Source organism: Nannobrachium achirus (assembly GCF_963921795.1).
Source record: "Nannobrachium achirus genome assembly, chromosome: 10".
Classification (NCBI taxonomy): Eukaryota; Metazoa; Chordata; class Actinopteri; order Myctophiformes; family Myctophidae; genus Nannobrachium; species Nannobrachium achirus.
In genome coordinates, this window is record NC_137819.1 from 2,345,757 (window position 1) to 2,371,171 (window position 25,415).

Consider the following 25,415-nt stretch of genomic DNA (forward strand, 5'->3'; position numbering starts at 1 on the left):
TTCTGATGTTGAAATTAGGACGGATTGAGAGATAGATGTAGTTAGATTTCAGAGTGAGTCGTTGCAAATATACGCTTAAAGATGTCTATTGTTATTTAGACTCTAAAACCTATTGAAATGGATAGCGTAATGCCGTCCTGTATGGGATTGCGTGGATTAATAACAAACTATGACTAAATGTTCGTCGACTCGCTTTTTTTTCACTGACGAAAACTAAATAAAATCTAAACTCTGACTAAAACTAAAACTAAATATATTGACAATTTAGTCAACAAATAAAAACTAGACTAAAATGTTAGGGAGGGACTAGTGGAGAAGAGCTGCAGTAGAAATAAAATAAATGTTGCTGAAAATGGCAGATCTACAAGCTCACAACGCGTCACGCTGTGGTACGTTGTGAGCTTGTAGATCTGCTATTTTCAGCATGCAGCCAAGTTTAAAATCATCCATTATGATACCATCAAGGTCCATCAAAATACATTTTAGTCGACTAAATCAACTGAAGATTTAGTAAAAATAAATCATATGATATTTAATCGACTAAAACTAGACCAAAACTAAAACATTTCAGATGACAAAAAAAATACTAAAACTAAATGGAGTTTTATTCAAACCACTATGACTAAAACTAAATTAAAAGTTGCTGTCAAAATCAACACTACTTTCTTCCCTGCAGTTACGACGGCTTAAACACACACACACACACACACACACACACACACACACACACACACACACACACACACACACACACACACACACACACACACACACACGATCAGTCGATCTTTTTTTTATATTGCAGATCAACAAGCTCACAACCTGTTTGTTTGTTTTCACTTTTCAAACATACTTTACAAATTCAGAGCCCGTCAGGATGTTACACATTTTGAGGCGGTAAATCTGCGACTTTTGTCTAATTTTCAAATATAGATGATCTAAAAGCTCAAAATGCATGGTGAGCTTTAGATCGGTTGTTTTAGGAAATATAGCCAATCTACAAGCCATCTGGTCCAAATAATGGAATCTCTGCAATCCTGGATTCCAGCATCAACATGTCAACTCAGTCAAATGTGAGCATTCTTTAATAGAAAACATGTTTTATTGGCCTGTTATTTGGTGGTGTGTTTAAACTTAGTCTTGCTGGTGTTAAGGACCAGGCCAAGAGCAGAGAAACCTGAATTCCCTGGAAGCTCTCCTGAAGAGTTTTCAGAACAGCATCTGGGGAGGAGCCAACCAAGCATACAACAGTGTATAAAATGACAATGTGTGATATTGACACAGACAGACAGATACTCACATCTGGTAATGAGTTGAGGATTAAGCCAATCTTCTCCTCCATGTTTCACTCTGTAGGAAGTAGAACAACAATGCATCAATGTCTCAGTGTCTAACACAACCTCCACTAGCTGACACTACAGTGTTTCTCCTATCATTATCTTGGTCCTGCAGCCCATCCAGACATACAGTACTCACTGCTGCCCAGTTTGGATCTCATCTCCTCCTCAGACTCCACCTTAACCTCTAGAGAACTCCACTCTCCTTTTATCCCTTCTTTTATCCTATGGATTTGTTTCCCTCTGACCGCATACAATTATGTTTTGAATTTAGTTCGTTTTTAACTGCCTTAATTGCTGGTGAAATACCATTTTGTTCAGGGCTCTGGTTTGACCCCTGTCTCTGTGGGCCATTTAGTGTTTTTTCACCTGGGACCTGGGGGTCAGGGACCCCTGCCTCTATGGCCCCCCTCATGTCTGTCAGCTGTTTAATCAATGGGTGTCGAATGAGCTTGATGCAGGTTCAGGCTGCTTTTAAACCATGTTTAAACCTACCGGAAATGTAGTGTCAAGCTTTGTTATCCATTGTTTTAGTGTTAGGTTTACAGTTATGGTTATGTTTACAATAACAACTCAAAGACCAGCAGTCACAGGTCTATGGTGTTTTTATTTTTCTATATGAGTTGGCATGGTATGCTGCAGAGCAGGTAGCAACAACAGACGCATTTTGGTGTTAAGATGCACGTCGGAAAGTCGGACCTTTTCGACAAAAAGTTTGGTGGTCGGAGACAGTATGGACAGGCTTTACTTGGGAGATAATGAGCTTTGATCTTTTTTCGTTGGCATGTTATGTTTAATCAAACTACAACAACACCTTTACCTCATGTTATGTTTAATCAAACTACAACACGTTTACCTCATGTTATGTTTAATCAAACTACAACACGTTTACCTCATGTTATGTTTAATCAAACTACACCACGTTTACCTCATGTTATGTTTAATCAAACTACAACAACACCTTTACCTCATGTTATGTTTAGTCAAACTTCAACAACATCTTTACCTCATGTTATGTTTAATGAAACTACAACAACACATTTACCTCATGTTATGTTTAATGAAACTACAAGACGTTTACCTCATGTTATGTTTCATCAAACTACAACAACATGTTTACTTCAGCGCCTGGAGTGACCCACGGTTCAAACATTAAGCGCAAGTCCCCAAAAAAAGTGCAGTTAAAAGGAATGTGCGTTAACTCGTTATTATCGTCTTAAAGGAGTAGTTCACCCCCAAAATGACTTTTTTCTATTGATTACTCATGCCATGGAGACTTGAGTTCAATAATATATTTTTGTGTTGTGTCGCATTTCTAAGACAATTTGATTATAGTAAATTTACCTCCATTGATTCCAGATGCATGGGGAACCGAATGTATTTGGTTCCCCATCCGGAATCAATGGGGGTAAATTTATTGTAATACATGTTTTGTCTTAGGAATGTGGCAAAAAAAATATTGTTGTCTCCATGGCGTGAGTAATCAATAGCAAAAAAAAAAAAAAAAAAACATTTTGGGGGTGAACTTATGACAGCCCTATACTAAATACACATGAGGGAAACAGTGCACATTCAGTGCACTAACATGGACACAGCTCAAGTCTACTCACTTGCAGTTCTCCAGGACTGGAACATTCACCATCATGTTGGAGCTCAGGTCCAGCTCTCTTAGGGAGGGATGAGAGCTTACAGCTGAGACCAGAAGTTCACAGCATCTCTCTGACAAGTTGCAGTGAGCCAGTCTGAATGAAGAATGAAACACCAAATGTATTGATTGATAATCATATTTGAATTGGGGAGCCCCAACCTGACAAGCACTTGGAACTTTGCAGTGAGCTTGTAGATCGTCTATTTTCACAATGTTTTCCTCTTCCGTAATATTTCACAATTTCAAAAGTCATTAAATTAATTATTTAATCATCTGGAGAGTGGAGACCCCACAAAATAATATGAGGACTCCCTGGGGGTCACACGTCAAAAATAGACAATCTACAAGCTCACAATCGTTGCGTCCTCGACGCGTTGTGAGCTATTTTGGATGTGCAATCCCGTGGTATGACATAGTAGCCTATACATTTGCGTTAAAGGGATATTACACTTTCAAACATATGTTTGCGGTAACTCTAACGTCTACTCAGGCACATATGCTTGGGTTATCATGATATCAAGCGTATTAACGCTTCCAGTGCCAGCCCCTAGATGGCGCCGTTGGAATGCCAGACTTTCTCCCATAGGCGAGTGCTTCAGCATCCAGGGGCTCACGTTGCAGTGACGCGCGTGCTCACGTTCGTGCACATCATGTAAAGGTCCCGGATGTTAATGCTAACAGAATAGCTATTCCCATCTAGTCATTTTAAAGATCATTTTTAGGCGATTTCGCCGTAAATAAACCTCGGCGCGCATCCCTAAAAACACAATCCAGAGATATGGGCCTCCAAAGATGTGGTTTTTCATTGGATTCGGCGGCGATTCGCGGCTACGTTCGCGGCTCACGGCCGGCATGGCTTCCCCAGGATTTGGACCACTGGATTTTAAATTTAGGCCCAGGCTTCAGAAGGCCTCGGATCATTTTATTCATTTCATTAAATATCCCGAACATGTTCGGGATAGGCACACTGGACTACGTTCCGGAAGCGGCGCTGAACATTTGGTGAACATTGGGGGTCTCAAAAATGTATTTTAAACCATTTTTAATGGAATATATCGTCGGACCATGTAAAATGGCTAGCTGGCTAGCGTAGGACGAGCCAGGACCACCCACGACTATACAAGCAGCTCAGGGTAAGTCAATTAATAAAAAAAAAATTGTATTGGACTGAAAATATCCCGAACATGTTCGGGATAGGCACTAAATGAGTTAATACATTCTCACCACAGCATTCATATTATATTCACATAATACAGAAGTAATCAATAAATCGGGTAAATGTATCTTACTGTAGAATCTCCAGTTTACAGTGCAGACTCTTCAGTCCTTCACAGAGCAGCTCCACTAGTCCTGAGTCGTTCAGGTCGTTTTCACTGAGGTCCAATTCTCTCAAATGGGAAGGATTAGAGCTGAGAGCTGAAGCCACAACTTCAACCTCTGTCTGTCTGAGCTTACTGCCAACAAGTCTGTAAATGCAGATTAAATCAGAGATTATCAAAACAAATTATTCATAATTCACTGTCATGGAAGTTAAATAAAATATCTCATATCTAGTTATCCAGACATAAACAGTATTTAACAGCAGAGTGTGGAATAGACGACACCACACAGGAAGAGCAATTTTGATAACAAAGCTTTCACCCAGCAGTTGAAGGTGTGAAATGAAGACTGAACTACATTGCATATTTTCTGTCTAAACTGCAGTGGTGTAAAGTAACCAAGTACATTTACTTAAGTACTGTACTTAAGTACAATTTTGAGGTATTTGTACTATACTTGAGTATTTCCAATTTCCAATACTTTCACTTCTATTCCACTACATCTCAGATCCAAATATTGTACTTTTACTCCTCTACAATTATGTGAAAACTTTAGTTTCTAGTTTCTTTGCAGATGTAAATTATAATATTATAAAACATACATAAACCACTTTAGACCTATTTTATACCTTGGCTATTTGAAAATAGCCGATCTACAAGCTCACAATGCATTGCATCGCGACGTGTTGTGAGCTTGTAGATCTGCTATTTTCAAACATTTTGTACTTTTAGTACATTTTGATGCCAATACTTTCGTACTTTTACTCAAGTACATTTTGAATTCTGGACTTTTACTTGTAACAGAGTATTTCTACATTGCAGTATTGCTACTTGTACTTGTAATGTGAGTAACTTTATCCACCACTGCTAAACTGTGTAAAAGCTTTACAAACAAGCTGCTAGAGACCAGCATTCAGTCTCTCTATTTCTCATCCCTGTCTCCTCAAGCTGGGCCACAGCTGCAGGCTTTGATCTGGCTTTGAGGCGGAGCACCGACACACACATACATTGTTTATAAGTTGTCCATAGATACATTTGGATTTGTGTGTGTGTCCATCAAGACAGACATTGTAACTCATGAAAGGCACTGCTCACTTCACACTGGGTGTGATTTTTATTTTAAGTTCCACTACTGAGTGTCAGTGGGTTCAAACCACTGGTCTGGAGGGTTCAACCAGCAGGGATTTTAGACTCTTAGTTTAGTTAGTGTGGTTGCTATAGGCAACACACTATTGTATATTCGGTCAGAGAGTTTTTTTTTACCCATCAAAGTGAACCTGTGTTTTGTAAACTGTTTTAGTGATGTTATCTGGGTTGGGAGGCTGCACAACAAAAGGGTGAAGCTTTTGGTCGTGCTTCACTTGACATCACAGTATCTAATATAAATGACATCACAGTATCTAATATAAATGACATCACAGTATCTAATATAAATGACATCACAGACATCAGAGTATTTAATATAAATGACATCACAGTATCTAATATAAATGACATCACAGACATCAGAGTATTTAATATAAATGACATCACAGTATCTAATATAAATAGTAAGACGGAATTTATTTCCCAGTTGATTCCTCGTCACTTGTGTCACGGCAACCACACTTGCAATTTCCTTGAATTGAATCTTTCTGGTTTTTACCCTGCTTTATTGTGGGCTTTGCACAAAATACCACCAGTCCCTATTACACAGACAGTATTATTGGAGCCTTTGTGTCAACCTTAGTTTCTAACTTTTGTGTCAACCTTAGTTTCTAATTATAGTGTATACTGTAATGTCAGATTGACTCTAGGGTATTTCTATTCACATGACTACTAACCGAGCCTTTCTGCAGTTCCTCACAGCTGGGATCAGTCTCCATGGCCCCTCCTCTGATGCTTTGTATTTGTCCAGGTCCAACTCATCCAGAACCTCCTCTGACATCAGCAGCATGGCGGCCAGAGCTGAACACTGGGATGGAGACAGACTGTCCCCTGACTTCAGGTACTTTTGGATCTCCTGAAGTACTGAGTGGTCGTTCATCTCCATCAAACAGTGGAAGATGTTGATCATTCTCTCAGGAGAGATAGGATGATCTTCAGTGGTCATCTTCTTCAGGTTGTTAATGACTATCTGGATGCTCTCTGGACTGTACTTTTGCTGACCCAGTAGACCTCCTAACAGACTCTGGTTGGACTCCAGTAAGAGGCCATGAAGGAAGCGGACAAAGAGGTCCAGGTGGCCATTTTTACTCTTCTGGGATTTTACCATGACACTCTTCAGGAAGTCTTCCAGGGTCAGCGAGTATCCTCCTCCTCCCAGGAACATCTCCAGTACCTTTGTGTTCTTCTGTGTGAAACAGTGGAACAGGTAGACTGCAGCCATAAACTCCTGGATGCTCAGATGAACAAAGCTGTAGACCTTTTTCTCAGATTGAACAGTCTCTTCTTTGAAGATCTCTGTGCACACTCCTGAGTACAGCGAGGCTTCTTTCACATCAAGGCCACACTCTTCCAGGTCTTCTTGGTAGAACATGACACTGCCTTTCTCGAGATGTTCAAACGCCAGCTTGCCCAGCTTCAGAAGAACCTCCCTGTCCTTCTCCATGAGCTCATCATACTTCTTCTCCTTTGTCATGGCCTTGAGCATCTTGTTTGCTTTCTTTTTCTTGTCTTCATTCTTTGCCTCGTGTGTCTCGTCATACTTCAGATTCTTCCTCTTTGTCTGGACCAACAGGAAGTGGCTGTACATCTGAGTCTGGGTCGTGGGCAGCTGTTCTTTCTCGTCTGTCTTCAACATGTCCTCCAGAACAGTAGCGGTGATCGAACAGAAGACTGGGATGTGACACATGATGTGGAGGCTCTTTGATGTCTTCATGTGTGAGATGATTTTGCTGGCCAGTTTCTCATCATCACTGAATCTCTTCCTGAAGAACTCCTCCTTTTGGGGATCTGTGAACCCTCGTACTTCTGTCTCCATGTCAACACAATCAGGAGGGATCTGATTGGCTGCTGCAGGTCTGGTAGTTATCCAGAGGAGGGCTGAGGGGAGCAGATTACCCTCGATGAGGTTCGTCAACAGCAAGTTCACTGATGATGTCACTGTGACATCAGAAACAATGTTATTCTCTTGGAAGACATGAGAACCAATGCGAATGTTCTCGAATTTCAGCGGAAACCTGCTTTCATCCAGACCATCAAAGATGAAGCCAACCTTCCAGACAGTGAGCTGCTCTGCTGTGACCTTCTTTAATTCTGGGTGGAAATGATGGATCAGTGAGAGAAGACTGTGCTGCTCATCTCTGACCAAGTTCAGCTCCCGGAATGAGAAGGGAACCAGGAGAATGACATCTTGATTTTCCAAACCCCTTGCCCAGTCCAGAGTGAACTTACGCACAGAGAATGTTTTCCCAATGCCAGCGATGCCCTTGGTCAGAACTCTTCTGATGGGTTTGTCTCTGCCAAGGAGGAGGGGCTTAAAGATGTCACAGCATTTGATTGGTTGGTCATGGAGAGTCTTCTTCTTGGAAGCTTTCTCAAGCTGCCAGACCTCATGTTGGGTATTAACCCCTTCACTCTCTCCCGCTGAGATGTAGAGCTCTGTGTAGATGCTGCTGAGGGAGGGCACTTCAGTGACGTATGTCACACGATCAAGACGGTTCAAACCGACCTTATAAACCTTTAGAACCTCCTGCGGACTGACACCTGCTATGAGAAGACAATGAAGACATTTTAAACATTCAGTTGAATTTATAACTTGCTGTATATGCAAATTATTAATTTAACCACTTAAACCCCAGCTTCCGTATTCTGGGGAAAACTTTGACAGAAAATAGCAGATCTACAAGTGTACAAGCTGATCTATACGCTTGTAGATCTGCTATTTTCAGCGAGGATATTTCATGTTGAGTGAAAGCAGAAAATACACTAGTATAGAGCCCTGAGGGTCTCCACTAAACAACATAAGGGGTTTAAGTGGTTAATAAAACTAAGAAAAACAGACTAAAGAAACAACAGTGGATCACTGGTTTTCATACAGAGTTGATACATGTTTAGCATCATTATTTCAACATGGATACTGATGACACATTGTGGACATTTAGTCTGACAATGTCTTCTGTCATTTCAAACATTTCAGTTATTAACTGTGTTAATTAATGTACATTGTGTCCAGTCTTACTGTGTCCACTGCTGGTCTGACTGGGTGTCTTCAGTCCAGGTGTGGTTCTGGATCTCTTGGACGCCTGCTCTGTCACAACACGACCACTCCTCTTCCTCTCTCTGTGGATATGAATAGACAACTTATTACGAATATAGACAATGACTTATCAATACATATCAATAAATATCAATATCACTCCATGGCCTGAAACATACTTAATATAAGTATGCAAACACAAATGACAGCAACTGCTCGGCATACTACAAACACATGGTCCAGTTGTACATTGTAAAAATGTTTTCATCAAAACTGTCAAATTTGCTTCCATAATGACGACAGCCAGACAGATAACTTTGTCATGGAGGATTGACATACTGTGTGTGTGTGTGTGTGTGTGTGTGTGTGTGTGTGTGTGTGTGTGTGTGTGTGTGTGTGTGTGTGTGTGTGTGTGTCATGTGGTGACATTGTTTTGGTGTTGTGTGTGTACCGTATGAAAAGGCTCAGTGCAAATGGGATGAAATGTTTACAATAAAGGATGCTGATAGTTAGTGTCTTGTGTCCATAATGTTTGTACAGAACCAGACTGGGAACAGAACCCATGGAAATGACATGTGACTCCATGACTGTCCAAAATGACATGAGAATAAGTAGTAGGCCTATAATAATAATAATAGTAACCAGTAAGACTCCCTAATCCAAATAGGGCAAAAATGTTTTTTTCCAAAATCTTCCTGATCCATGTTGATGACATGAGTGTAGACATGCTGTGTAGTGATTTCCGTGATTTTAGGGCAAAATCTGTAGGAGCAGTGTCCAAAAATGTGTTTTTAAAAATCGGCCTGAAGGTGGCGCTATATGGGACAGATTCATGTTGATGGGATGAGTGTAGACATACTGTGTAGCGATTTGCGTGATTTTAGGGCAAAAACTGTAGGAGCAGTGTCCAAAAATGGGCCTGTAGGTGGCGCTAGAAGGGGGCCATGTGAGAAATGAGGGGTGGGGTCTCCGCGTTGCCTTGGCGGACGAATAGGTACCGGCCCCGGCTCTCCCGGGCGCTCCTAGCCCGAGTTACGGCATTTTATGTGAGCTGCAGTGGAGGGGGTCCTCCACTGGGGGCGCCACCACTTTTGCATCCGTTCTGGAGCACCAGGAGTGGGTGGTCCCCAGGAATTCCCCATGAGCAGCCCCGTTGGGGTGGTCATTTGGTCATTTTTGCACATGTGGTCATTTTTTACACCTGGGGGTCCCCCAGGGACCTGGGGGTCCCTGGAGCTCCGGGGGTCCTTGGAGGTTGTAGTTTGGCAGGTAAGGAGTGTGTGTGCAAAATGTGGCATGGATGGGAACAACGGTTGTGGAGATATGAGCAGGGCAAAAGTGTGACGTGTGACGTGTCACTCACGGAGGGACCTGGGGGTCCCCCAGGGACCTGGGGGTCCCTGGAGCTCTGGGGGTCCTTGGAGGTTGTAGTTTGGCAGGTAAGGAGTATGTGTGCAAAATTTGGCATGGATGGGGGCAACGGTTGTGGAGATATGAGCAGGGCAAAAGTGTGACTGACTCACAGACGGACGGACGGACGGACGGACGGACAGCCTGTGGAGGTTTTGGTAGTAAATGCGACCTACGGTCGCAATAATAATAATAATAATAATAATGGATTGCATTTTTATAGAGCTTTTCTAAGCAAGTTGCGAACTCAAAGCGCTTACAATGTTCCATTCATTCATACATTGGGAGCATATCTCCACCAGGCCAGGTTGGCTACAGTTTCAGGCTTTGACCGATGGTTAAAGCCTTTTTATAGGCCAAAATGTAAAGTGGGCTGGTTTAGCGGCACCATGAAAACAAAAACATAATGCAGGGATTGACTTCCTTGGCCTTGAGGCAGTGGACATTTGGCTCTTGTCAATCTGTTAGCTTGCTATATTAGCCACCCATCCATCCACCCAGACATACAGACAGACACTTGGCCTACAGTCTGGCAGAAATAACAATCACTTCACCACTGAACACATTGTTGTGATTTGTACCACTTCATTCACAAACTGAACACTAACTTAATAGCTAACGATTGAATATGAACATGTCTTGTTTTATAGTAATTTGCAAATGTAACTTAACATGATATTACTGTCATGTTATAGTGTTATATATTGTACAGGAGGATTGACATACTGTGTGTGTGGAGGGCCAGGTTCACTGAAGTTAGGTGGTTCTCCTTTAGACCAGTCACTCTTCATAGACACACAGCTGGGTGTTGGAGACTCTGCTCTGTGACTTCTGGAAAAATACAAATGTTTAAAAATGTATCATGTGAAAGAAAAAGTCATTTTATTTGTATGTATTGTGAGAGAATAAAACTGTGTGGACAAATAGCAATAGAAACGGTAATAAAAAGTACTTTGTTGTATAGACAGACAGATAGACAGACAGACAGACGGACGGACGGACGGACGGACGGACAGACAGACAGATATTCTAATCTATTTCCTCGTCTATATTAGCTGTGTGTGTGTGTGTGTGTGTGTGTGTGTGTGTGTGTGTGTGTGTGTGTGTGTGTGTGTGTGTGTGTGTGTGTGTGTGTGTGTGTGTGTGTGTGTGTGTGTGTGTGTGTGTACGCGTGTGCGTGTGTGTGGGTGTGCATGCGTTTGTGCGTGTGTGCTTGCATGCGTGCAAGACATTGTTTTGGTGGTGTTGTGTGTGTACCGTATGAAAAGGCGCAGTGCACATGTGATGACATTTTTCCAATAAAGGATGCTGATAGTTAATGTCTTGTGTCCATAATGTTTGTACAGAACCAGACTGGGAACAGAACCCATGGAAATGACATGTGACTCCATGACTGTCCAAAATGACATGAGAATAAGTAGTAGGCCTATAAGGGTAATAAGGGTAATAATAATAAGAATAGTTAAGCCGTACACGATAGGGAGTTCCAATAGAAAAATATAAGCCTCGTGTACAATATAGGCTCGAAGTACACGCGAGCGTACACGCCCCCATAGTTATAATGGGGCGTGTACGCTTGCAACAGGGTGTCGTGTACGGCACCTGTGCCGACTACAGTTTCCCAATGTAGGGCAGCAGAGAGCCATATGGTCCGTGGTGGTTCTCAAAGTGAGGTCGGGGGACCCTCAGAGGGACACTGTGGGCTTGTCAAGTGGTCCGTGGTGGTTCTCAAAGTGAGGTCGGAGGACCCTCAGAGGGACACTGTGGGCTTGTCAAGTGGTCCGTGGTGGTTCTGAAAGTGAGGTCGGAGGACCCTCAGAGGGACACTGTGGGCTTGTCAAGTGGTCCGTGGTGGTTCTCAAAGTGAGGTCGGAGGACCCTCAGAGGGACACTGTGGGCTTGTCAAGTGGTCCGTGGTGGTTCTCAAAGTGAGGTCGGAGGACCCTCAGAGGGACACTGTGGGCTTGTCAAGTGGTCCGTGGTGGTTCTCAAAGTGAGGTCGGAGGACCCTCAGAGGGACACTGTGGGCTTGTCAAGTGGTCCGTGGTGGTTCTCAAAGTGAGGTCGGAGGACCCTCAGAGGGACACTGTGGGCTTGTCAAGTGGTCCGTGGTGGTTCTCAAAGTGAGGTCGGAGGACCCTCAGAGGGACACTGTGGGCTTGTCAAGTGGTCCGTGGTGGTTCTCAAAGTGAGGTCGGAGGACCCTCAGAGGGACACTGTGGGCTTGTCAAGTGGTCCGTGGTGGTTCTCAAAGTGAGGTCGGAGGACCCTCAGAGGGACACTGTGGGCTTGTCAAGTGGTCCGTGGTGGTTCTCAAAGTGAGGTCGGAGGACCCTCAGAGGGACACTGTGGGCTTGTCAAGTGGTCCGTGGTGGTTCTCAAAGTGAGGTCGGAGGACCCTCAGAGGGACACTGTGGGCTTGTCAAGTGGTCCGTGGTGGTTCTCAAAGTGAGGTCGGAGGACCCTCAGAGGGACACTGTGGGCTTGTCAAGTGGTCCGTGGTGGTTCTCAAAGTGAGGTCGGAGGACCCTCAGTGGGACACTGTGGGCTTGTCAAGTGGTCCGTGGTGGTTCTCAAAGTGAGGTCGGAGGACCCTCAGAGGGACACTGTGGGCTTGTCAAGTGGTCCGTGGTGGTTCTCAAAATGAGGTCGGAGGACCCTCAGAGGGACACTGTGGGCTTGTCAAGTGGTCCGTGGTGGTTCTCAAAGTGAGGTCGGAGGACCCTCAGAGGGACACTGTGGGCTTGTCAAGTGGTCCGTGGTGGTTCTCAAAGTGAGGTCGGAGGACCCTCAGAGGGACACTGTGGGCTTGTCAAGTGGTCCGTGGTGGTTCTCAAAGTGAGGTCGGAGGACCCTCAGTGGGACACTGTGGGCTTGTCAAGTGGTCCGTGGTGGTTCTCAAAGTGAGGTCGGAGGACCCTCAGAGGGACACTGTGGGCTTGTCAAGTGGTCCGTGGTGGTTCTCAAAGTGAGGTCGGAGGACCCTCAGAGGGACACTGTGGGCTTGTCAAGTGGTCCGTGGTGGTTCTCAAAGTGAGGTCGGAGGACCCTCAGAGGGACACTGTGGGCTTGTCAAGTGGTCCGTGGTGGTTCTCAAAGTGAGGTCGGAGGACCCTCAGAGGGACACTGTGGGCTTGTCAAGTGGTCCGTGGTGGTTCTCAAAGTGAGGTCGGAGGACCCTCAGTGGGACACTGTGGGCTTGTCAAGTGGTCCGTGGTGGTTCTCAAAGTGAGGTCGGAGGACCCTCAGAGGGACACTGTGGGCTTGTCAAGTGGTCCGTGGTGGTTCTCAAAGTGAGGTCGGAGGACCCTCAGAGGGACACTGTGGGCTTGTCAAGTGGTCCGTGGTGGTTCTCAAAGTGAGGTCGGAGGACCCTCAGAGGGACACTGTGGGCTTGTCAAGTGGTCCGTGGTGGTTCTCAAAGTGCCCACAGTGTCCCTCTGAGGGTTCATGTAAAACTTAAAACTATTGCCCGTGTACACAGTGGTTAATCGCATGTGCAAGGATCTACAGAGCTGGCTGGAGCATGGAGCAGCCTGGTGGAGTCTGGTGCAGTCCTGTCTACCCTGGTCTGCCATTAAAGTCACTGTAATGGCCTGGTGGAGTCATCTAACTACCCCCCTTCCCTGGTCTATACTCCTATTGGGCAGGACTGGGCTGGACTTAGGTTTGCTGGAGTCTATTGGGCTCTGGTAGGCTGTATTGGGCTCTGGTGTGCCGTGTTGTGCTGTGATGGGCTCTGTTGGGCTACACGAGACAGTACAGTACTAAAGCCTGAACATGTTCATGTAAAACTATTGGCTGTGTACACAAAGTCATGTAAAACTATTGCCCGTATACACAGGGGTTAACAATAGTTAAGCCGTACACGATAGGGAGTTCCAAAAGAAAAATATAAGCCTCGTGTACAATATAGGCTCGAAGTACACGCGAGCGTACACGCCCCCATAGTTATAATGGGGCGTGTACGCTTGCAACAGGGTGTCGTGTACGGCACCTGTGCCGACTACAATTTCCCAATGGAGGGCAGCAGAGAGCCATTTGTTGAGATCTAATAGGCCCAACCACATGTTTTACAGATCTAATTGGCCCATCCACATGATTTGTAGATCTAATTCCATCAGCAGTTCCATACCATGATTTGTAGCTCTAAATCCATCACCTGTCACATCCACATGATTTGTAGATCTAATTCTAAAACCAGTCACATCCACATGATTTGTAGATCTAATTCTAAAACCAGTCACATCCACATGATTTGTAGATCTAATTCTAAAACTAGTCGCATCCCCATGATTTGTAGATCTAATTCCATCGGCAGTTCCATACCATAACTTGTAGCTCTAAATCTATCACCTGTCACAAAGGCTCTGGTGGGCTGTTTTGGGCTCTGGTGGGCTGTGCTGGGCTCTGGTAGGCTATACAGGGCAGTACTGTAGTATAGCCTAGACATGTTCATGTCAAACTATTGGCCGTGTACACTAAGGCATGTAGAAACTAGGGCCCGTGTACACAGTGGATAATCCCATCAACGAGGAGCTACAGAACTGGCGGGAGCCTTGAGCAGCCCGGTGGAGACTGCTGGAGTCTGGTGCAGTCCTGTGCACCCTGGTCTGGCCTATAACATCCGGATCCAGCCTACTGTAGGCTAGTGAAGCCATCTAAGCTCTCCACTTCCCTAATCTATTCTCCCACTGTGCTGGACTTGGATGTGCTGGGCTGTGCTGGACTCTATCAGGCTCTGGTGGGCTGTTTTGGGCTCTGGTGGGCTGTGCTGGGCTCTGGAAGGCTATAATAATGGGCTCTGGTGGGAATTAGATCTACAAATCATGGGGATGTGAATGGTTTTAGAATTAGATCTACAAATCATGTGGATGTGACTGGTTTTAGAATTAGATCTGCAAATCATGTGGATGTGACAGGTGATGGATTTAGAGCTACAAATTATGGTATGGAACTGCCGATGGAATTAGATCTACAAATCATGGGGATGCGACAGGTGATAGATTTAGAGCTACAAATTGTGGTATGGTTTAGATCTACAAATCATGTGGATGTGACTGGTTTTAGAATTAGATCTACAAATCATGTGGATGTGACTGGTTTTAGAATTAGATCTACAAATCATGTGGATGTGACAGGTGATGGATTTAGAGCTACAAATCATGGTAGGGAACTGCTGATGGAATTAGATCTACAAATCATGTGGATGGGCCAATTAGATCTGTAAAACATGTGGATGGGCCTATTAGATCTCAACAAATGGCTCTCTGCTGCCCTCCATTGGGAAATTGTAGTCGGCACAGGTGCCGTACACGACACCCTGTTGCAAGCGTACACGCCCCATTATAACTATGGGGGCGTGTACGCTCGCGTGTACTTCGAGCCTATATTGTACACGAGGCTTATATTTTTCTATTGGAACTCCCTATCGTGTACGGCTTAACTATTGTTATTATCACAGTGGCTTTTTCCTTGACCTTTCGAGTTAGGAGTGTCGTAGAGACACGAGACCGGGTTTGTTGGATTCAGCGTCAAAAAGTAAGTCAGAATAAGTGTATTTTATCCAAAAGAATGTGTAATCGTGTAGGTGGCGTGCAAATTTCGTGTCTTTTTCGCAATCGTAAAGGGTTCAAATTGTCGGAGAGACACGAAACCCATTCCATCGGATCAGGCATCCTTCAAATATGAAAAGTGTTTCCTGCGTGAAACAAACGTTTTTTTTTTTTGATTTTTTTATTGATTTTAAGGACAAAAATCCGGGTTTCTGTGTCTTTTTCGCAATCGTAAAGGGTTCAAAGTGTCGGAGAGACACGAAACCCATTCCATCGGATCAGGCATGCTTCAAATATGAAAAGTGTGTCCGGCCTAAAACAAAACATATTTTTTAGATTTTTTTTATTCATTTTAAGGACAAAGGGCCCGTTTTGACGCCTAAAACGACCCTTTCCCTTGACCGTTCGAGTTAGGAGTGCCGTGTACACAGGATCTACAGAGATGGCTGGAGTATGGAGCAGCCTGGTGGAGTCTGGTGCAGTCCTGTGCACCCTGGTCTGGCCTATTCAAGCCGGATCCAGCCTACTGTAGGCTAGTGAAGCCATCCAACCTCTCCACTTCCCTAATCTATTCTCCCACTGTGCTGGACTTGGATGTGCTGGGCTGTGCTGGACTGGACTCTATCAGGCTCTGGTGGGCTGTTTTGGGCTCTGGTGGGCTGTGCTGGGCTCTGGTAGGCTATACAGGGCAGTACTGTAGTATAGCCTAGGCATGTTCATGTAAAACTATTGGCCGTGTACACTAAGGCATGACTTCTATGTAAACCATACTATATGGACAGTTTTTTTCTGCATGTCACTATGATGGAAAGCATCTTCAGCCTCACAATAACCATATTGAGTTACCACATGATTTTGTGTGCACGCCACAGCCAATAGTTTTACATGAATATTTCTAAGCTATGCCCCATACAGCCTAACAGAGCCCAGCAAAGCACAGCACAGCCCACCAGAGCCCAATACAGCCCACAGGAGCCCAATAGAGCTCCAGTACACCTAAGTCCAGCCCAGTCCTGCCAAGTAGGAGTATAGACCAGGGAAGGGGGGTAGTTAGATGTCTCCACCAGGCCATTACAGGCTGGACCTGGCTTGAATAGGCCAGACCAGGGTGCACATCACTACACCAGACACATCACTGTGACATCACAGGTGCTATCATAGGTGACATCACCTATGTAAAAGTCCATATATGGGTATTCCCAGAATCCCTTTTATGCCCATGTATGAAGATCCCTGATGTCATTGATATATACTATATCACTGGCCAGATGGCCAAGACATGGCCCATATCTGTGTGGCTGGTTCAGACAGGGATCTCCATGTATGGGCATGAAAGGGATGTACTATATACAGTACATGGATCTCCATATATGGGTAACTGGTCCGATATACATCACTGGCCAAATGGCCAAGAATTGGCGCGACCTTGGCAAGGTCGCATGTCGCCCTGAGGCGTCTTACTAGTAATAAACATTATTTGTAGAGCACCTTTCATGACATGAAATGCTTAACAAGGCTGTACTTGGTCTCCACTTATGTTTTACTTCTACATCAAACCTCTTTGCCTAAAATAGCCGGACTGCAAGCTCAAGCTTGTAGATCTGCTATTTCCCTCAGAATAGGGGTGTAATGTACACCGTTCCCGTCACACAAAGATTCTGTTACAACAGAACTAAAGACGTTCCTATCACACATTCTGTTACAACAGGGCCCCCTGCAGTAGCTCTGAGGACCCCCTAGGGGTGCCGGACCCCCTATTGAAGACCCCTGACCTATCCCATAAATGGTAATGGTGCATTTATATAGCACTTTTATCCAAGGCACTTTACATAGATTGTGCACTACATTCACCCATTCACACACACATTCATTACATTCACCCATTCACACACACACACACATTCATACAGCGATGGCAGAGGAAACCATGCTTGGCACCAACCTGCTCATCAGGAGCAGTTAGGGGTTCAGAGTCTTGCTCAAGGACTCTTCGACATTAACTCAGGGGGAGCCCGGGATCGAACTGGGAACCCTTCGTGTTCTAAAGACGGACCAACATACTATTATGAGTGTGGGCAGATGTAAACAGGCATACAAGACAACACTATGTGGTGTTTCTAGTTCATGGCAGGGCCGCTCCATTTGGTTCCATTAGTACACTCTGAGTTACATATACCCATATTAGGGTCCATTTGGTTCCATTAGTACACTCTGAGTTACATATACCCATATTAGGGTCCATTTGGTTCCATTAGTAGGGTCCATTTGGTTCCATTAGTACACTCTGAGTTACTTATACCCATATTAGTGTCCATCTACACCAGAACATGCCTAGGCTATACTACAGTACTGCCCTGTATAGCCTACCAGAGCCCAGCCCAGCCCACCAGAGCCAAAAACAGCCCACCAGAGCCTGATAGAGTCCAGCACAGCCCAGCACATCCAAGTCCAGCACAGTGGGAGAATAGATTAGGGAAGTGGAGAGTTTAGATGGCTTCACTAGCCTACAGTAGGCTGGATCCGGAGCAATAGCTTGTAGATCGGCTAATTGAGTATTTTCCATATTTCTTTTCCCGGTGGCGCTGGGGTCCCTGGGGGTCCCTGGAGCTCCAGGGGTCCCTCGGGGCCCAGGCGGTGGCCCTGCCGCCGGGGACCCCCTGGGTGCCGTCCCCGTCTCTCCCGGTCGCTCCGGGGCAGAGTTAAAGCCTTTTTAGCAGACTGCAGTTGCAGGGGTCTGCCAATAGGTGAACGGCCGTCTCCGGGCCGCCGAGGCGGACGCGTGGGTACCGGCCCCAGCTCTCCCGGTCGTTCCTAGATCGAGTTACAGCATTTTATTTGCGCTGCAGTGGCGGGGGGTCCTCCACTAGGGGCGCAACCTGGTGCGTCGTTCCGGAGCACCAGGAGTCGTGGTCCCCAGGAATTCCCTGTGAGCAGCCCCTTTGGGGGGATCATTTGGTCATTTTTTAGCTTTTTGGCGGTGGTCCCCGGGGGTCCCCGGAACTCCAGGGGGTCCCTGGCTACTCTGCAGTCCCAGGCTGAGGCCCCAAAGTCGGACAGGAGCGGAGGTGGTCCCTGATCGGTAGTCCCCGGACTCTGCAGTCCGAGGCCAAGGCCCCAGAAACCCCTCAGGGACCCAGAGAGGTCCCCGAACCACACTTTGGGAACCAGCCAAGGACCCCTTTGAAACCCTGTAGGGCCCCCCAGAGGTCCCCGAACCACACTTTGGGAACCAGCCATGAATGTACTAGGCTGTTGTGAACCAGCCATGGAAACCCTGGGGGTCCCCAAACCACACTTTGGGAACCAGCCAGGGACCCCCTGGAAACCCGGGGTCCCCACCAGGCTGCTCAAGGCTCCCGCCAGTCCTGTAGCTCCTCGTTGATGGGATTATCCACTGTGTACACGGGCCCTAGTTTTTAGTCATGAACATGCCTAGGCTATACTACAGTACTGCCCTGTAAGTTAGACGATGAGCATATGCTATTCCTTTGGTCTTGGTTGCAAACACACCAACAAAACACAGTAAGTCCAAATGGAAAACAAACACACTTTGCTCTGAGCTCAAACATGCTTCTCTCCTAGTGAACTCCAAAGAAAGACTGAGGCCACTTGGCAGGAGGCACTGATCAAAAGACAGGCACTAATTGACCACACCTGGCTTGGTGACCTGATTGGTAGGCAGGTGATGGTTGGTGTAGTAGTGTGTTGACAGCAAGGCTTATACAGGCCAACCAAACTGTGTCCCTGGCAGGTGCTTGTAGATCTGCGAGGTGCTTGTAGATCTGCTGTATTGGGTTGAGCCCCCCTCACCCAAAAATATTTATGGAATAAATACATTAAATATATATGAATATGTGAAGGACAACTGCCTACATGCGGATTACTTTGAATATGGATGGACAGAAGTTTTAGATTTTTACAATATGTTTGGAGCGATTTATTACAGATTTTATGCCCCTCACAAGTTTGGATCATGCACTGTACACGGGAAATAGATTGTGATTCTGTCTGTACACGGTGGGCTGTTCCAATAGCTTTGAAAATAGCCTGCCACACTGTGGACATGTGCTTGAACTGCAAGATTCCTAGCAGTTATAATAAGGAACACATAAAAAGGAATAAAAGATCATCCAGACGGCTGATGGGCGATCAAGTGGCGTCCATACGTAGATGGGGTCCCAGAGAACATGCAAAGCCCACCCACTTATTTTTCACGCCCACAGGATCCATATGGTGGGCCATGGAAATTTGGTGCCGTACACCAGCAATAGCACTGGTTGTCGTGTACGCAAATATCGATAGGGGTAATAATAATAATAATAATAATAATGGATTGCATTTTTATAGCGCTTTTCTAAACAAGTTGCGAACTCAAAGCGCTTACAATGTTCCATTCATTCATACATTGGGAGCATATCTCCACCAGGCCAGGTTGGCTACAGTTTCAGGCTTTGACCGATGGTTAAAGCCTTTTTATAGGCCAAAATGTAAAGTGGGCTGGTTTAGCGGCACCATGAAAACATAAACATAATGCAGGGATTGACTTCCTTGGCCTTAAGGTAGTGTGCACAAGACATTTGGCTCTTGTCAATCTGTTAGCTTGCTATATTAGCCACCCATCCATCCACCCAGACATACAGACAGACACTTGGCCTACAGTCTGGCAGAAATAACAATCACTTCACCACTGAACACATTGTTGTGATAAGGTCTGCTCTGCAAGAAAGTAGTCCCCAGCTACAAGAAAGTAGTTCCTGGCCAGGCTGCAGAAACAACACAGGTGCAGTTAATTGGTGCACTGTGGAACACTGTGGAAAGAAATAACACACTTGGGTTTGATATAAACTGATTCAAGGTGTGGGTTATAGTCTCATATACCACAGCAACCAGCCAATAAGAATCAAGGAATGGAACTAGCCGTTTTAGAAATGTACTTCAGCACTGTCTTTTTTACATAGACTCAAGTCACTCACTAGTGGCTAATAAAAAATAAAAAGAAAAGCTTCAGAATTTATTGTTGTCTCACGTCTTTCCACAATAAAATAGAAAATGCTAAATAGTGGGCTGGATAAAAGCCTGGCTCAATAAGCAGGATCGATAAGCTGCTCATTATCAATAAAAATTAACAAGCTCCATCCCTAGTTATGACTCATGAGCTGTTAGGCCTCCACACAGACAAGGCCTTTAGAACCACTGGTTTAAACCCTTTACTTCAAGGCTCTTTTCATTTTCCTCTCTACACCAAACCTCAACACATACTGATCTATTATTAACTTGCAGATCTGATATTTTCCTAGAATAATCACCCAAGAAAAGGGACAATAGGGATTGTGTTGAGATTGAAAACATTACTTTGAAGACAGAACTAACTTTTTTATTGGATACATCTATAAATAGAAACAAGACAAAGTGGCCTCTACTGACTCTAAACCATGTGTTGTTTTCTAACAGTTTTACTGACCTCTGATCAGTAGAGGGGTGTCCATCTTTGAAGTTAATATATGCTCCTATGGACTGGTCACTCTTCATGGAGACACAGCTGGGCACAGGAGACACTGCTCTCTGCTGGTCAACCCTGACACCATGACAACCAACATCAAACATTACATTTATTCATCAACTAGTCACACTAGTTGCTACACATCTATGTATTAAATCACAAAACACAAACATGTCTCTGTGCAAGCGTGCATGTGTGTGACAGTTGAGATTTCACATTTATTTTGCATAATCGTCATAATGATTTATCTTCATCTGTACAAATGCATTTGTGTCAAGCTTTGAGCTTGGAGATTGGACATTTTCACAATTTTAGATTTTTGAAAATATACAATTAATACTGGCCTTTTGACCATATTACATAACTTATTTTGATTATGGGTATGGTCATTGACAGTCGTTTCTGTGTATATTTATTTGTCATATCTGTCCTGTGCAAATTGTTTTGTTTAAAAAGTTAAACAGAAAATAATGTCCTAAAGTCACACAAATCATTAGAAATTGCATCAAAACCTGTCGCATCTGCGACGAGTTGTGTGACTGTGAGCTTGAGGTTGATGAAGAGTGGACAGACACACTGCAGTGTAGACACGGTAGGCAGCTAACTATTGCTTATCTCCATGTGTTTACGGTGAACTGGGAGTCAGTTTGTGCAACTATTTACTATTAATTTGACTGTTACATTAACATATTTACACATTGGTACTTGATCTGTTCTAGGTCTCGTGCTGCTGCTGTTGCAGCCGCATTACATTACAGCCATGTGATTATGTCTATCCTACTGTTGTAAAAAACACATTTCTTATAGAAAGCATTTTTATTCTTCCTCTTCTTCTTCCTCCTCGTTGTACTGTTGTTTTTAATGTGTAAATAATAGAGAACTTTATTATGGGAAACAACGGGTGTATTTTCCCTTTTTTAAATGGGTGCAAAATAGCGCATTTCTTAACACATTTCCTTAACGGTTAGCGGTTGTGTAACCGATAAGGCTTAACGGTGAGCAGTTAAGAAAATGTCTCTATTTGGCGATCTTAGTCTACTGTACATGTACTTAAGCATTGTTTTTTTTTAACATAAGGGGCGTTTCCATAAACTTAATCGAATTAGGTAAGCGAATTATCAGAAATAAGCATTAAGACAAAGCGAATTTAGCATGTTTCCATTTGCGGGTGTCATTCGAATATAGCGACGATCGCAAGAGTTGATCGGGCTGATTTTTTTCAGACCGAACCTGAGCACTGCACCGTCTGCACGTCTGACTGCTGTGACTCGGTCGCTGTCTAGTAGTGGGAAGAAGGGATTATCAGTCATCATCATGGCCCCAAATAACTTTTAAATATATTACAATTGGCGACGAGTCTCTTACGAAATTGGCAAGAGTTCCTCTCAATACATAAAGCTACCGGTTCACCGGGAAAACCGCGGTCGCGTCGCTGCACAGTGCAAGTTTCAGCGTCCTCTGGAAGGTCAGGTGGCCGATCTGCAAGCTCACAACGCGGCGCGGAGACGTGGATGGGAGCTGCTGTGCCTGTGAGCTTGTAGATTGGGTGGGCACTTCAGGCACGCAACACCGTGGGAGGAGGAAGGGTTCGCTCGCCACCGATGGCTTGAGGTGAAAACGGGAGGAATTTACACATGGTCCGTGTCACTCCGTGTGTAACAAACAACAGGTTTGTTTTGTGGGCTAACGCTATACCATGGACAAAGCGGCAGGGGAAATGGACCTAGAACGTCATAATCTATTCGCATTTATTGTCTGACCCGTTTCCATTCACTTATGCGCATTTAGTTTATTCGATAAAGGCTCAAAATCCTCCTCCTCCAAGCGGATAACTTTTTTTGCGGATAATGAAAGTTTATTCGCATTTTGAAGTGTTTCCATAAAAACATTTTGCGAAAAATGCCGTTAATGCACAAAAAGTGGCTTTATGGAAACGCCACTATAGACAGACTCAAGTCACTCACTAGTGGCTAATTAAAAAAAAGAAAAAAACAACTTCAGAATGTATTGTTGTCTCACGTCTTTCCACAATATAATAGAAAATGTTAAATAGTGTGCTGGATAAAAGCCCGGCTCAATAAGCAGGATCGATAAGCTGCTCATTATCAATAAAAATTAACAATCAATCTAACATCATGAGGTGTTAGGCCTCCACACAGACAAGACCTTTAGAACCACTGGTTTAAACCCTTTAATTCATGGCTCTTTTCCTTTTCCTCACTACACCAAACCTCAACACATACTGATGTATTATTAACTTGCAGATCTGATCTTTTCCTAGAATAATCACCCAAGATAAGAAAAGGGACAATAGGGATTATGTTAACATTGAAAACATTACTTTGAAGACAGAATTAACTTTTTTATTGGATAAATCTATAAATAGAAACAAGACAAAGTGGCCTCTACTGACTCTAAACCATGTGTTGTTTTCTAACAGTTTTACTGACCTCTGATCAGTAGAGTGGTGTCCATCTTTGAAGTTAATATATGCTCCTATGGACTGGTCACTCTTCATGGAGACACAGCTGGGCACAGGAGACACTGCTCTCTGCTGGTCAACCCTGACACCATGACAACCAACATCAAACATTACATTTATTCATCAACTAGTCACACTAGTGGCTACACATCTATATATTAAATCACTTATATTTAAATTAGGACAACAAAAACGTGTCTCTGTGCAAGCGTGCATGTGTGTGACAGTTGAGATTTCACATTTATTTTGCATAATCGTCATAATGATTTCTCTTCATCTGTACAAATGCATCTGTGTCAAGCTTTGAGCTTGGAGATCGGACATTTTCACAATTTTAGATTTTAGAAAATATACAATTAATTAATACTGGCCTTTTGACTATATTACATAACTTATTTTGATTATGGATAATGGTCATTGACAGTCGTTTCTGTGTATATTTATTTGTCATATCTGTCCTGTGCAAATTGTTTTGTTTAAAAAGTTAAACAGAAAATAATGTCCTAAAGTCACACAAATCAGTAGACATTGGATCAAAACCTGTCGCATCTGCGACGAGTTGTGTGACTGTGAGCTTGAGGTTGATGAAGAGTGGACAGACACAATGCAGTGTAGACACGGTAGGCAGCTAACTATTGCTTATCTCCATGTGTTTACAGTGAACTGGGAGTCAGTTTGTGCAACTATTTACTATTAATTAGACTGTTACATTAACATATTTACACATTGGGAGTTGATCTGTTCTAGGTCTCGTGCTGCTGCTGTTGCAGCCGCATTACATTACAGCCATGTGATTATGTCTATCCTACTGTTGTAAAAAACACATTTCTTATAGAAAGCATTTTTATTCTTCCTCTTCTTCTTCGTCCTCGTACTGTTGTTTTTAATGTGTAAATAGAGTACTTTATTATGGGAAACAACGGGTGTATTTTCCCTTTTTTAAATGGGTGCAAAATAGTGCATTTCTTAACACATTTCCTTAACGGTTAGCGGTTGTGTAACCGATAAGGCTTAACGGTGAGCAGTTAAGAAAATGTCTCTATTTGGCGATCTTAGTCTACTGTACATGTACTTAAGCATTGTTTTTTTTTTTTACATTGACAGACTCAAGTCACTCACTCGTGGCTAATTAAAAAAAAAAAAAAAAAAAAACTTCAGAATGTATTGTTGTCTCACGTCTTTCGACAATATAACAGAAAATGCTAAATAGTGGGCTGGATAAAAGCCTGGCTCAATAAGCAGGATCGATAAGCTGCTCATTATCAATAAAAAATAATCAAACTAACATCATGAGGTGTTAGGCCTCCACACAGACAAGACCTTTAGAACCACTGGTTTAAACCCTTTACTTCATGGCTCTTTTCCTTTTCCTCACTACACCAAACCTCAACACATACTGATGTATTATTAACTTGCAGATCTGATCTTTTCCTAGAATAATCACCCAAGATAAGAAAAGGGACAATAGGGATTATGTTAACATTGAAAACATTACTTTGAAGACAGAATTAACTTTTTTATTGGATAAATCTATAAATAGAAACAAGACAAAGTGGCCTCTACTGACTCTAAACCATGTGTTGTTTTCTAACAGTTTTACTGACCTCTGATCAGTAGAGTGGTGTCCATCTTTGAAGTTAAGATATGCTCCTATGGACTGGTCACTCTTCATGGAGACACATCTGGGCACAGGAGACACTGCTCTCTGCTGGTCAACCCTGACACCATGACAACCAACATCAAACATTACATTTATTCATCAACTAGTCACACTAATGGCTACACATCTATATATTAAATCACTTATATTTAAATTAGGACAACAAAAACGTGTCTCTGTGCAAGCGTGCATGTGTGTGACAGTTGAGATTTCACATTTATTTTGCATAATCATCATAATGATTTCTCTTCATCTGTACAAATGCATCTGTGTCAAGCTTTGAGCTTGGAGATCGGACATTTTCACAATTTTAGATTTTAGAAA

At 43.8% G+C, this 25,415-nt stretch overlaps 1 protein-coding gene across 1 annotated transcript in view; it reads right to left on the minus strand.

Annotated features, from left to right (window-relative positions):
• Window positions 1–25,103, minus strand: part of LOC308292349 (protein NLRC3-like) — a gene marked incomplete at its 5' end in the record, with an annotated part of 30,598 nt that extends 5,495 nt beyond the window's left edge. Inside the window, 6 exons of the mRNA XM_080734662.1 lie at window positions 1,301–1,350; window positions 2,948–3,027; window positions 4,427–4,451; window positions 6,128–7,994; window positions 8,467–8,567; window positions 25,036–25,103. Coding sequence (XP_080590788.1) covers window positions 1,301–1,350; window positions 2,948–3,027; window positions 4,427–4,451; window positions 6,128–7,994; window positions 8,467–8,567; window positions 25,036–25,103 — 2,191 coding nt within the window. The remainder of the gene's footprint in view (window positions 1–1,300; window positions 1,351–2,947; window positions 3,028–4,426; window positions 4,452–6,127; window positions 7,995–8,466; window positions 8,568–25,035) is intronic.
• Window positions 25,104–25,415: the final 312 nt, after the last annotated feature.